The sequence below is a fragment of the Cricetulus griseus genome (genome assembly GCF_003668045.3).
Source record: "Cricetulus griseus strain 17A/GY chromosome 1 unlocalized genomic scaffold, alternate assembly CriGri-PICRH-1.0 chr1_0, whole genome shotgun sequence".
In the NCBI taxonomy this organism is placed as follows: Eukaryota; Metazoa; Chordata; class Mammalia; order Rodentia; family Cricetidae; genus Cricetulus; species Cricetulus griseus.
The window spans coordinates 63428114-63442933 of record NW_023276806.1 but is presented as its reverse complement, the minus strand read 5'-3'; the positions used below and the strand labels follow the sequence as shown (position 1 = coordinate 63442933).

Genomic DNA, 14820 nt, shown 5'->3' with positions numbered 1-14820 from the left:
ATTACTTTTAAAAGAAAGTTCTAGGGTTTATAATACAGGTGATTCACCTGCATTATAACTATGACTAAATTTCATTAAGAGAAGAAAATAGACACCCAAATTCAATTGAGGCTACAGTAAAAAGTCACATAAATGCGTAAGATAAATGGTAAAGTATCCAAGTAGAGAAGCTTACCTGGTATGCAGAAAACAGGCAGTGTTGTCACTGAGATTTGGTGTAGCACCCTCTTCACACTGGCTTTTTATAGAAAGAGCAAGCCCTGCCTCAAGGGAATGGGAGCCTTTGGGGCCAGTGCATCTTCATTGCTTACCTGTCAGACGTGATTCATCCTGGGTGCTTCACCCACTTATTGGTTCAGCTTAAGTGATGAAACTAGTAATGTGATTTTTTTCACATGCTGACAATTATGCCATCTAAGCATTAACCCTGAAGAATCCCCCCACCCCACCGTCTTTACATGAGATATTAACAGGGAGGATGCTATGGGAAATCCAGGAAACCAGGTATCAGAAATTCCATCTTATGGGTGTCATAAGTAGATCCTTAGTTTAGATGAGTTTTGGGGGATGATTAGGATCTATGGTGGGCATGGTGGGTGAGGGATAACCAAGATAACTCTGGTTCTTCTGGGAGTCAATGGGCATAATGTCATCACTTTCTTCTACTCAGGTTAATTTAGGCCACAGTTCTAATTATCCATTACTTAGTGGACTTAAAACTAAAAGGGAGATAAACATAACAAAACAAATACAAACAAGCAAACAGACAAAAACTCTAAAGTGATTTTCTTTCTTTTCTTTTTTTCCTCTTTATCTTGAGAGCCCCCTTTCCAAGAAAAGTCACAAAAACAAAAGGCACAAGGCTGGAAATCTCTATTACAGAAGGGAAGCTCTGACCTGTGTAAAGCAAGAGGACAATTTGGCTTCAGGTCCAAAGTGACTTGGTTCTTCTATTCCAGCTACTTTTTCTGTCTAGTGCAGTAAATACTTGGGCAGATGGTTACAGGGGAGATGAAAACTGAGGTGAGATCAGTATATTGGCAAGGTGGGCTTTCATGGTGAAGGACATTTGAAGAGCCTAGTCATAAAGTCTAGGAAGGGCACACATGGGGTATATAGGAGAGAATTCAGCAGAGCCTGACACACAGAGCATCTTTTCTCAAGCTCAGCCATGTTTTACAGGAAGAGGGGAGATGTGTAAACAGGTTTCTTCTTTGGTAGCAGTTTCTCTTCTAAGCTAGGACAACACTTATCTAACCTGTAAAGATGGTTTCATCTCATCCAATATCCACCATTATGGCATGGGCTGCTTCATCTCACTTCCTCTTTCCTTACCAGAAATCATGATTAACTACAAAGTCTCTCTTTCTACACCAGTATTCAAAGAAAATGCATAATAAACAAAAACAGTTAACTTGATATAAAGGTTAAGGACTACAGACTAAAATTTTGAAATTTTCATCACAAAATGATTCTTTTTCTCTTGTTTACTGTGGAGTTCAATGTAAGCAAATAATATTTGGTAGTAAGAGAAAAGATCTTTGGGGCAAACAACCATATTTAGTTGACTCTTGTTTGAAATCAACTTGGAGGGATTCTTTCTCAGATAAAAGATGCCTATTCTCTGTCTGCTCATTTTCATCACATCTATTTAACTCTCTCTATGAAAACATAAAAACAAACTAGTGTAGAATGAAGTAAGGATATATTACATACATTTTATTTCTTTTTTTACTTCATTAAAGAAAATTCCAATTTCTTTATGCCCATCTATTGTCATATTCGAAACACAATGGAATTGCTCTCAACTATCAAGACCTCAGACTCTGTGCTATGGGAGATTGCAACACCAAATGGTGACACATGGAATCTCCCAAGACTGAGCAGGATCAGGCAACTGCCAAGCCAAATGTGAGGCTTATGAAAGAGTGAGTTACGGAGCTTCAGGTAATGACATGTCCTGGAACCTCCCTCCTAGGGTGTGTACTTGGCATTGATGATGCTTCTTGTAGTTATAGTGGGTTGTGGGAGACAATGGAAAATTTTTGGAGTTCTCTAGCTCTATAAAAAACAAACTCACCCAGTTTATTCGTTCAAAGAAGTTTTGAGTGTCTATGGGGCATCAGGTAGTATTCTTGGCCTTGGATGTATCAGTGAAAAACAACAAAGATATTGAATCATTTGGACTACACACACTAGAGGAGAAGCCAGAAATCCATTACAAATAACAAAAAAAAATTTGATGGGCATGAGAACTTTATAGTTAATTCTATGGAAGAAAAGGATATCAATATAAGCAATTAGAAACATCAAGGAGGTAATGAACTACTCTTCTAGGAGGTGGTATTTGGATAGAACCCCCAAAACTGAAGCCACTGGAATATCTGAAGGCAGAATGTTCAAATTTAGACATTATCTGAAGCAAATCCTTCAAGTAGCAAATCCCAAAGCAAATGCTGGAACTACCTGGCAAGCTCCAGGGTCACAAGGGCTGAGACAGAGGCCACAACAGAACCTGCCAGTCATTCTCAGTACAGGTCCTTATGAGTATGCTTAAACACTCTTTAGGAGAGTGTGCTAAAGAAACATCTCCAGTTGCCCAAATGTCATGTTCCTTAATGTTTTGTTTTTGTTTGTGAGAGTTTCTGCTCTATTGTGAAAGAGTTGCATATACGAGTAGATTAAATTCACATCTAAAATTATTTTACTATAGGGGGTTTATCTATTATTTGTTTTTAGCAAACTTTGTAAGTTAGTATTCATGTGATAATAGGACCAGTGAGTTACTTAATTTGTTAAACATAGAATTGACCTGGACTAGCAGGTCATCCTTCAGTGACAGAGAGAGAGAGAGAGAGAGAGAGAGAGAGAGAGAGAGAGAGAGAGAGAGAGAGAGAGAGAGAAAGAGAGAGAGAGAGAGATCAGGGGATAGGAAAGTTTGGAATTAGGAGGTCTTGCAAAGCTATATCTTATGACAAGGTAGCTTATTAAGAAATACAACATCTTATACATTATTTCCAGGGCAGAAATGGGAGGGACAGTAGAAGCTATCATACAATGGGATAAAGTCAGAAGGAAGAAAATCATGAAATGTTGTACAAGGGAACACAGAGTATCTCAAGAATACTATAGATGGAGCACACAGAGGCCTTGAGACTAACAATGTTAGCTAAGCATGGTGACAAGAATTGGGTTCTCAGTATCCAAAGCCTGGCTCTCTCAAGGCCTCAGGCCATTATGGTTCTGCAAAACCTATTTCTAGCTTTAGAGGAGGAGATGTGCTTCTTCTCCATACATGGAACCTTGGGAGAACCCTTGGATCAGCCCAGTCCTCAACAAAGAATTATGGATTTTGAAAAAAAAATCCTCTTTTTTCAATACAGTTATGTTACATCTTGTATGACAAGTATATGAAAATGTGATGAAAATAGGCATGCTGGTATAATGGCAGCTGAATACTTGGGAATTGGCCAAATATACCATTTATTACTAGTCACCTGACACCTATTTTGTTTTCTTTGCTATTTCGGTTCAATTAGAACTTCTATTGTTTGAAATTCAACATAGTATACAAGTCTTAACTAGAACAAAAAGACAAATGAAAAGTTCAAGAAAGTTCATATTGTGAAAAAATAGCCAATCTAGAGATTCAATGCAATCCCCATCAAAAATCTAACACGATTCTTCATAGAAATTGGAAAAAATCTGTATATAGAATATCACACACACACACACACACACACACACACACACACACACACACACAGAGAGAGAGAGAGAGAGAGAGAGAGAGAGAGAGAGAGAGAGATACCAGGATAACTAAAACAATCCTGAACAATAAAATAACTGTTGGAGGTAATACCATCTCAGATTTTAAGTTGTATTACAGAACTATAATAATAAAAACAGCATGGAATTGACATAAAAACAGACACATTGATCAATGGAATAGAAATAAAGATCAGATATAATTCACCACATCTACAGATACATGGTTTTTAATAAAAAAACAAAAATATATACTGAATAAAGACATATTCAGCAAATGGTGCTTGCCAAATTGGACAACTGCATGTAGAAGAATAAAAATATATTTGTATTTTTCACCTTGAACAAAACAGCACCAAATGGATAAAATTCCTTAACATAAGATCAGATACCTTCAATCTGATAGTAGAAAAGTGGAGGTTAGGCTTGAACTCATTGATGTAGGAAATGACTTTCTGAATAGGATACTGAGAGAGCACACATTAAGACTAACAATTAATAAATGGTACTTCATGAAACTAAAAAGCTCCTGTATATCAAAAGAAACCATCACTCTAGCAGAGCAGCAGCCTACAGAATGGGAAACACATCTTTACTAATTATACATCTGACAAAGGGTTAGTGTCCACAATATACAAAGAACTTAAAAACTGAACATCAAGAAAACAAACAATCCAACTAAAAGAATAGGGTATAGAACTTAATAGAAAGTCAAAGAAAGAAAGTAGGCAAGTAAGAAAGAAAGAAAGAAAGACAAATAGCAGAGAAACACTTAAAACTGTTCAACATCCTTAACCATTATGGAAATGCAAATCAAGACTATGAGATTTTAGCTTACCTCAGTCAGAATGGCCAAGTTAAATAAAGCAAATGACAGCACACGCTAATGAAGATGGAGGGAAAGGGAACACTTACTCATTGCTGGTGGAAGTGCAAACTGGTATGGCCACTGTGGAAATCAGTGTGAAGTTTCCTCAAAAAGCTGAAAATCAATCGACCTCAAAAATCCAGCTCTGCTACTCTTGGGAATATGCCAAGAGACTCTGTATCTTACTACAGAGACACTCATCTACATTGCTGCTCTATTCATAACAGCTAGAAATCATAAACAGCCTAGCTGTCCACCAACTGATGAATAGATAAAGAAAGTGTGGCACATTTATATAATGGAATATTGTTCATCTGATTAGAAAATGAAATTATTAAATTTTCAGGTAAATGGATAGAACTAGAAACAGTCATGCTGAGGAAGGCAGCTCAGACTCCAGAAGACAAATATTTGCTTTATTACATGCATGCTAGCTTTTAAGCTTTTGATATGTGTGTTTCAATCTGAATAATTTCGTAAGTTAGGTAGCTAGTAAGGGACCAGGGTGAGGGAGAGGTGATCTTCAAGGAAGAGAAAATATAATATAATGTTTTGGAGAGAAAAACACACTAGAATAGGAGGATTAAATGGAGAGAGGTATGGGAAAGAAAGGTAAAGGAGGGGGTATGGGAAGGGGCAACTGACACTAAAAGCCTTTTGAAAATCAACATGGAAGCTTACTACTTAGAAGCTTCCTGAAATACAGACACATATGAAACAAATTAAAATGAAGTCAGCATATAATTGGAGCGACAGTGCCCCAACTAGGCATCTTATTTTTTTAGTTCTTTTTTATTACATTTATTTTTTAAATTTCATTTTGCATTCCAACCACCGTTCTCTCTCCTACCCCTCCTCCTGTCCCTCTCGCTCCCCCCAGTCCACCCTCAATTCACTCCTCCCACAAAGTAAGGGCTCCCATAGGAGGTCCAACAAATCCTGACCCATTAAATTGAGGCAGGGCTAAATCCCTCCACCCTGCAGTAGGGTTGAGTATAGCATCCCACCATAGATAATGGGCTCCAACAAGATAGCTCATGCACCAGGGATAGATACTTGTACTACAGTTGTAAAGCCTCCATGGGACAGAACTAGGCCCTCTGCATGAGGGAGACAATTGTGTATCTGGGTCTATCTGAGGGACCCCTAACCACAGGACCAACTAGGCAACTTATGCCACCAAGTAAAACCTTCTGTGCCAGGAATGGGTTATATATCTGAGTCACTGGCTAAAGGGGTGCCACAGGCTATTGCCAATGGTATTGGTTACTCTCCACAGGCTAATAGTAAGGCTCTATTATTAAAGGAACAACTTATTTTTGTCACTGAACATGGTGAAAGCGAGAGACCCTAAGATGTTGGAGATGCCAGAGCCATGGGATATCTGGTGAGGAAAGCTGTTAACAGGGAGTGCAACCAGCCCAAGTGAGAGAAGTGTGTTACAGTCAACAAAGCTAAAAGAAGTTGGATATCTGAAGAGAACTTTGACATCAGACATGGAGATGAAGAGCATGGAGTCTGACAGGCTGGTGTTTGGTCTTGCTTTGGTCCAATAATTCCTCACTTGGCTCCCGACTCCTAATTTCAAGTGTTTAAGCACTTGTTCCCCAGCTAGTAGCATGACTTTGGGAGACTGTAGAACTCTTGGAATGTGAGGTTTAGTTGTAGGACATAGGCTACCAAAGGGGTTTTTGAAGGTTATATCTTCTTTTGGATATGTTCTATCTCTTTACTTCCTACTCTTGCTGCCACATCAGGGGCTTTGTCACATGCTCCTGCCACAATGGAACCAACCCACTATGATGCACTATACCTTCTGAAATCACGATCCAAATAAACTTCTCCTATTAAGTTCCTTTAAAAAAATTTTGGGGCTGGGGGGATGCCTCCATGGTTAAGAACACTTACTGCTTTTCCGGAGCACATGTGTTTGGTTCCCAGAACCCACACCAGGCAGCTGATAACCACCTGTAACTGTGGCTGCAAGGGATTTAACACCCTCATTTGACATCAAGTGACGCCACTTGAGCACACGCCACACACACACACACACACATACTATACAGACATAAAAATGAAAATAAATCCCAAATTTAAAAAAAAAAAATATTTCTTTTTTTTTGTGTGTGTGCACATGTGCCATGGTGTCCATGTGGAAATCAGATGACAACATGCAGGAGTTGCTTCTTTTCTTCTTTCAGTTTTGGGTTCCAGAGATCAAACTCAATCTATCAGGCTTGTTGGGCTTGGTTACAAGCCAGGCTAGCCCTATTTTGTTTTTTGTTTTTTTGTCTTTTTTTTTTAATTAAAAGTGTGTGTGTGTGTGTGTGTGTGTGTGTGTGTGTGTGTGTGTGTATTAGAAAGAGAGAGAGGTGAGGAAGGGTTTTGAGAGGTGGGTATTGAGTTGCTTTTGCATACATTTTGTCACTCCCAAAGAAAAGTAATTTAGGATTGGGGAGGAGAGTGAGTGGTGAGGCTGGGAAGAATCAGGCCCCAGGGCGTTCTCAGTATAGGAGGGGCCAGTATAGAAGAAAGTAGTGCAGACACTGTCATCAAATCCACTACATTATTCAGCAAAGGGATAAACCTCTCACCACTTCACCCAATGTTAAATGACCCAGCCATTTGTTGGGTGGTGGATTGGGCTCTTAGTTGACAGAGGAGTCCTGAGCTAGATAGCAAAGATCCCTGGCTTTATGGGCTGCAAGCCAGGAGAGATCCAATGTGAATCTAGGAATAAGTTTGGTGAAGGCAGTGTGAGATGTATAAGTAGTTTGCTATAGGTTGTGGCACATTTGATCAATTACTTAGGCTAAGTGGTTGCCTTTTTTGAAGTTTATGAGACGGTAAATATGAGGCAGGAGATCAACTCTAGAGCACAATGGAACACAGCAGGGGAGAGAGGGTGGAACCTGGAAAATTGAGCTGGGGATAAGTTTGGGAGAGTAGTTGATCTAGACCCACCTAAAGATTTTCTCAGTCAGAAATACAGATGCACTGGAAATTGCTTCAACAACTATTTTTACCTGAACCAAAAAATAGACTTAAAAAAATCAGCCATAGAGATTATGGGCCCAGAAGGAGGAGGAAAGAAAGATGTAGAGAACAAAGCAGAGCCACGGTGGGGGGGCACCTGTCATTTATTTATATGTAGAATAAGATAGTGATCCAGTGATCTGAAATGTCAACCTGAAATTTGCCAAATTGTGTACACATGGCTGGCTTGAAGTTCAGGGTTTCCACGTAGAAGCAGCACTTTGCCCTTCAAACATTAGCCTAACACTGGGGGCAGGAGCGAGTCTGCTAACCACAGAAGAAAAGCCTGGTGGGAGGGAACAAGCCTGAAAGATTTGATTTTGGAGTTCTTAGGGGACACGGAGGAGAGGTTATCCTTTGGAGTAAGAAGGTTATGAGAAGAGTATTAATGTCACAGACAGACGGACAGCAGCACAGTGGGAGGAAGGGGTGAGCTCTGAGGAGAATTCAAGCCCCTGTGGCGTAGTAGGGTCCCTTTTCCCTGTTTTCACAGGAAGTGATCTGGGAAGGAGATTGGAAATTCCCCCTTTTGGTTTGTAGTTGGTCAGTGCTGGGGTAACCAGGGAGTAGTCAGTTAAAGAATGATAGTTGATGGATAAACATCTTCCCTGGCCATTGGGGGGTTAATTGGGCAGAGAAGGCAAGAATCCAGAGATGCATAATCGCTTTAGCTACATAATTGTTACAGTTTAATAGAAATGAAGGAGCTTTATAGAAATAGCCTGACCAGCTGGTTGAGCTGGAAATTCTGGGGCTGTTGTCTCAGTGGCTGTGGATCCTCCCGGTTCCACAAGAGAAGACGGAGACATACAGATGGAAGGACGCCCAGGGAGAAGCTCAGTGTCACCAAGGCAGATAATCTGAGTTTGATTTCCGGATTGTAGAAGAAGAGAACCTGTTTCTGAAGGTTGTCCTTTGACCTCCACACACTGTGTGGGGCTCATACATCCACATGCATATACACAGACAACAAATAAAATGTAATAACTGAAAGGGTGTGTGGAAAGGAAAGCTACCAGGGACTCTTTCAGTAAGGACTCCAGAAGGGTGCTTGAGCTCCTTATAGGGGATCTGTGCTAAGTGGTTTCTAAAGGGCAGAACACATGTGTGTCCTTTAGCTAATTGCTAACTCAGTGGGCTTATATAATAGTACCACAATAAAAGTCGGAAAATAAGTACAAGATAGCATCACATGATGAAAATTGTCTGAAAGACAGACAAAAATGAGCATTAACAAAGAACTGACAGGAGTGACTACCATTTATATTTTGCTGAATTTAGCATTAGGGATTTTCATGTTTCTTAAACTCATCTGCATGCATTTTAACAAAGGTACACACTGCAAATTGAGTTGATGCCACAGAACTGTACACTTTACCTTAACAGGTAACATTTTTTGAATGATATGTTTTGAAAAGTTTTGAAAAGCTCCAAATGATATGATCAATAAAAGTACATTGTTCTATATTCACAACAGCTGCATAGCACACATTGTGCATCGGCACTTAGCATTATCTTACTTAATAGTGACTCATCCTACACTCATCTCTAGACTTTTCCACCATTGAAACCAGTCGTGATGTGAAGCCACCTCAGCACGTATGTACCTAACAGGTGTGAGGGGTGATGTCCTCTCCTACCTAACGACTTCTCATCCCCTTGTGATGATTTGGAGGGTGAGTTTTCTCCTTGAGCTTCCATATGTCTAGGGAACTCTTGTGAAACCTACTTGAAGTGCTTGTCTAACAAGCTGCTTCTGCTTGTCGCCTGACTCATACCTCTGATGTGGTGGAATTTTCCCAAAACACAGCCTGTTCCCGGGAGACTGCTGCAGTTTTTCTAAAATTTATGTCTTGTCTGCTTCTGGAGATGGATCTCCTTTACCTCATCCTCTGCACACAGACTCATCTGTTTGTCATCCCTGAAACCAAGATAGCATTGTAGATGACTGCTGGGAGCTGGGACTCTAAGCTCTAGGTGTGAGGCAAAGGCATGTTTATCTTCTTTCATGGAACCATGGAGCAGCTGTACTTAGAGTACTTCTAGTCCCGCGTTCACTCCTGAGACTTCACAGCTCAGTGACCTGCACTTTCCTAGCTTAGTACATACTTATTCCCTCATCTGGATTGTGGAGTCCATTCCATTGCTTAAAACTCGCCCCCTGTTTTAATCAATGGATAAAATGTTCTGTGCATTACTCCTGAATGGATAAGACTATTAAGAAGGAGTGCAGGATATGCAGAGGAAGGACATAGTGTGTGCATGTTTGCATGACAAGGACATAGAATATCATGATCTCTAGGGGAAACAGATCTCTTCAAGGTATGCACTAAGCATTCTTTTCTCCCGTGTCTCCAGATGCAGTTTCCTTATGTGCTAGGTGTCTGGAGAAAGGGAACATTGCCTAAGTTAATGAGGGTAGAATTTGTGTAGCTGGTCATGAGAGTATGTAGAGATGTGCAGAGAAAGAGTGAACTGATACGTATCAGGGCTAACTAAAAGGGGAAATGAAAGAACAAAGAGGAAAACTGAAGTGCACACAGGAAATCTTGACTTCTACGTACAATAGGATGAGAGGAAGTGGCTTAGGGCAGAGAAAGTGGTTAGGTATGGCTCAGTCAAATACAGAAGAAAGACCTTGTTCAAACTAGTTTTCCAAAGTTACAGGCTTTGAGTGCCAGTAAACAATATCTGAACACTCTTCCATGGGAGCCTCCTAATGTGTCCTCACAACCTCTTGGGTGTGCGCTGTGACAGAGTTAATACCAGTGAGACTGCATCTTTATGGATTCTTACCAGTATATAGATCTTGACTCACAAAGGGAGGTAAAGGAAGGAGAAATATGCAGCACGTATCACACAGAGACAAAAGTGGAGATAAAAGCAATTTAATGGGGCAAAGCAGAAAAGATGCATTTTTTTCCCATAGACAATCCCATAGAGTTCTGCTTCAGAGAAGCTCCTGAGGAATCGAAGAGCATTTAAGGCACTGAGACATTCTGCTTAACTCGGAGGCTCTAAAGACATCTTGGAGGGCTTGGAGGAAGACACTACGACACACATTTTTAGAGTGCAATAGAGAGTGCGGCAAAATATTGCTACCTGGTCCCTAGACAATGGGGACAGAAACAGACAGGAAGGGGTTCAGGATCAGGTGGTTGGCTCTTCAAGGACCTGACTGGCTATGGACTATGTTACTTCTACTTCGTCTTCTGCTGAGTTAGCTCTGGAGTGACATTTGTAGGGTACACCTCAGTAACCTTGGACTGGCATGGCTCTGGTACCTTGGTGTAGCCCTGATCAGGGACCTTGGTATAGTTGGGCTCTGAAGTGTTCACATAGCCAGGTTCAGAAACATTGATAGAGCATGGCCCAGGAATCATGGTATGACCTGTGTCAGGGTTATTGGTGGTACATGGCTCAGGAAACATGGTGCAAGCTGGCCCAGGTCCAGGGATGTTGGTAGAGCATGGCCCAGGAACCATGGTGCAAGCTGGCCCAGGTTCAGGGATGTTGGTAGAACATGGTGCAGGAACCATGGTGCAAGCTGGTCCAGGTTCAGGGATGTTGGTAGAGCATGGCCCCGGAATTGTTGTATAATCTATTTCAGTGGCTTTGGTAGAACATGGCCCCGGAACCGTGGTACAATCTGGCTCAGAGATGTTGGTAGAGCATGGTCCAGGCATTGTGGTATAATCTGGCTCAGGGATGTTGGTAGAGCATGGCCCAGGCATTGTGGTATAATCTGGCCCAAGGACAGCCTTGTAGCTTGGCTCAGGCAATTTGGTGTTGCATGGCTCTGAAATCTTGGTGTTTCCTGGTTGTGGAACATCTGTGCAGCATGGTTCCGTGGTGGTTATGGGAACAAATTGTCCTTGTGGTGGAGGCTGACAAGGTTGCTTCACTTGATGCTGTTGAAGCTGAGGAGGTGCGACAAAGGGCTGCTTCTGCTGGTAGGAACTCATGCTTCAAAGGCTGCTGACCCTAGAGACAGGACAACTGATTGGGTAGTTTTGAGGGAATTGGTAGAATCCCAATATTTTTTATTGCTTTTCCCCTATGAATTAAAGATGCTTCTATTTCCATGAGCTGGATGGAAATCGCACCTTGCTTGTATAGTTGTTACTTATTTTTAAGGAAAAAAGATTATGGGAATTTTATGGTCTCTGTATAAGAAATATATGGTTATAGTTGATTCCTTTCTTTCTTTCTTTCTTTCTTTCTTTCTTTCTTTCTTTCTTTCTCTCTCTCTCTCTCTCTCTCTCTCTCTCTCTCTCTTTCTTTCTTTCTTTTGTTCTTTCTCTCAGTTTCTTTGAGATAGGATTTCTCTGTGAACAGTTCTGGCTATCCTGGAACTTACTCTGTAGACCAGGCTGGCCTTGAACTCACAGAAATTCTCCTTCCTCTTTCTCCCAAGTGCTAGAATTAAAGGCATGGGCCACCGCTGCCCAGCTATAGTCAATTTCATTATTAGGCACACTTCACATTGTCAGAATTATAGATCTCAGGAGACATTAGAACCCATTCTCCTCTGGCTGGCTGCTTGTCTGGAAATAGATAGCTACAGGCAATTTGCTTTGTGACTGAGCCCACAAGCAGAAAAGGGGGCAGCCTCCAGCTGCAAATTATTCATTACATAAGACTCTATGTCCTAAACCAAAAGTATGGGATATTTGGGGAGGGGGCAAGTCTTGGCCTAAGGGAAGAAAGGTCAGGAATTTCTCAAGAGCTAGTCTTGTATTAGTCCAACACATGGACACCATTGTCTTTTCTCTCTGCTGGCATCCCTTTCTGCAGAATAGTACATTAAAAACTGCTCCCTCTTTACTAGTCTCTTGAATTTATTATTTTTTCACATCTGTGTGACTAGAGCCCTTTTACAGTTTTTTCCTCTATGGTGTTTTTTAAAATCTACGTACAGACCATAAAGAGAGCAGAACAACTCAAACCAAACAACAGTAAGTGCCTAGGATTGTTGTGAATCCCCAGGTTTTCTGTCACTTCAGAGAATCATAAGACAAAAACGTCTAGAGTGGAATTCTCATAGGAAGGCTCCCTGTGAACCACCCCTCGTGCTTGCAGGAGTCACATATGAGCCCAAATTCACACTTTTCCTCTACACTTGTTTAGTGTGTGTTCTCACTGCACTGCTGTTTGTTCACACAAGCTCATTGTGGCTTCCCACCCGAGGCCTCTGTTAGATTCCAAATCTTCCCTTCTTTATCCTAGCAAGAACATATCTCTTTTGTTTCCAGTAAATCCTGTATTATATTCATGATGGATTATAGGTTCATGGAGCAAGGAAGATTTTAAGATTTGAGCATCAAAATGTATAGAGCAGTATCTTTGATGATGAAAATTCTCAACAAGATTAGAGGATGCCTGGTCCTGTTGTCACCCACAACTTCCTGTTTGCCTAATGCTGTTCTTTATAGGTCACCCCCCTTTTCTGATCCTCAATTCTACAGCTGTTGTTTGAGAGGTAAGTGAAACATCTGCAGTGAGAATAAAGAGGACAAACCTTTAGGTTGTCAAGAGTTGCCAACCAAGATCAGCTTCACAGAGTGTCTGTTAGAAAGTTCTAAGTGCGGAGTCTTACCTCAGATGATGAGGCTCTCTGGACTCTTGGATGTGTTGAGAGATCTCTGGCCAGCTGGATTTTTATACAGAAAATGAGCCCTTCCTTAAGGAAGTGGATTTTTTGGAGTTGCTCTGCCTTCATTCCAGCTTTTGTGAATGAAAATCTGTGGTTTAACATTGTATTCATGCTTACTGTCTGATGGTGATGTCACCTGGCCTGACTTCATTATCCACCCTCATGGTGTGGCTGCTATGATGGGGATCAGGCTTCTTTGGAGGTGATGCATTAAATCAAATGGCAGTGATAGATGTCTTGGACTAGAAACAACCCTATCCACTAATCCAATTCAGCTTTTCGGTGTTTGGAGTGGATAAAGAGGTATTTCTAGTTCTTCTGGTAGGTCATAGGGAAATGGCAATGAAGAACTCATGTGTCAGTGAAGTCCTGCTGGTGAGGGCAAATAAGAAGCTGAAAGTATGAGAGTTTTGGAAACCAGTTCTTTTCACTGTGAAGGAAACCCTTAAAATGACAGTCTGGTTTTTAAAAATTGTAAATTGAAAACTTCTGATTACCAACTAATATAATGCACCCTCAAAACAAAGTGGTGTTTTGCTTCATGCAAACATTGTGTGAAAATCAAATCAGGGCTACCAGTACATGTAGCCCTTCAGACCTTTTGTTTCCTTTTCAGGGCAAATGCACTCAAAAATCCTCTCAGCCATTTTAAAATATGCTATGCATTGCTGTTCACTACCCCATGGTGCTATTAAACACCCCCATCCCTACTACTATTTCCAGCCTCTGATCAGCACAACTCTACCTTCTGTTTCCATAAAACCACGTGTTTTAGATTTTACATATGAACGAGCTCATGTGTTATTTGTCTTTCCCATTTTACTTACCACAATGATCCCCTGTTCTATCCATATTGTTACCAATGAAAGGATTCCATCCTTCGCTGTGGCCGGATATGATCCCATTGTGTATGTGTATCCCATATCATTAATTGTAAATAGGGCTTCAGTGAACTTCGGAGTTCAGTGTTTCTTTAAAATGTTGGTTCATTTCTTGAGGGGACATGCCTAGTGGTGGGATTGCAGGGTTATAAAGTAATAGTACTTTCAGCCCTTTTCTGTTTCTGGAAAAGCTGTACTAACTTACATTCCCACGAATAGTGTAGATGAACTTTTCTTCCTCTGTATCCTGACCAGAGTTTGTTGATTTTTGCCTTGTTGATAATGGTTATTTTTACTGGGGTGATGCGGTATTTCCTTGTAGTTTTGATTTGAGTTTCTCTGATGGTTAGGAGGGCTGAACTTCTTTTTAATGTAGTTATTCATATCCTCACTTGAGAAATTCAGTACTTTATCCAGTAGTTTTATTGGGTCATTAGGTCATTTCTTTCTATTGAGTGGTGATTTTAGTTCCTTATTTGGTATGGTTATTAACGTCCTTTCAGATATACAGTTTAAAGATATTTTTTTTCAGTTCTGAAATTGTCACTTAGCACTGCTGCTTTTTTATTTTATTTTACAGTGCAGAAGCTTTTGGGTTACATTTCATCCCA

General features: G+C 40.7%; 1 protein-coding gene across 1 annotated transcript; it reads right to left on the bottom strand.

Moving 5' to 3' along the window:
* Nucleotides 1-10551: 10551 nt before the first annotated feature.
* On the bottom strand, nucleotides 10552-11741 carry LOC100755232 (small proline-rich protein 3). The gene has a single exon (XM_035451610.1). It carries the CDS (start codon nucleotides 11635-11637, stop codon nucleotides 10873-10875), a length of 765 nt encoding a protein of 254 aa, XP_035307501.1. The 5' UTR covers nucleotides 11638-11741; the 3' UTR covers nucleotides 10552-10872.
* Between the last annotated feature and the right edge of the window lie 3079 nt (nucleotides 11742-14820).

Coding starts and splice junctions, on each gene's coding strand:
- LOC100755232 (XM_035451610.1), bottom strand. CDS start 11,637: ATGAGTTCCTACCAGCAGAAGCAGCCCTTTGTCGCACCTCCTCAGCTT.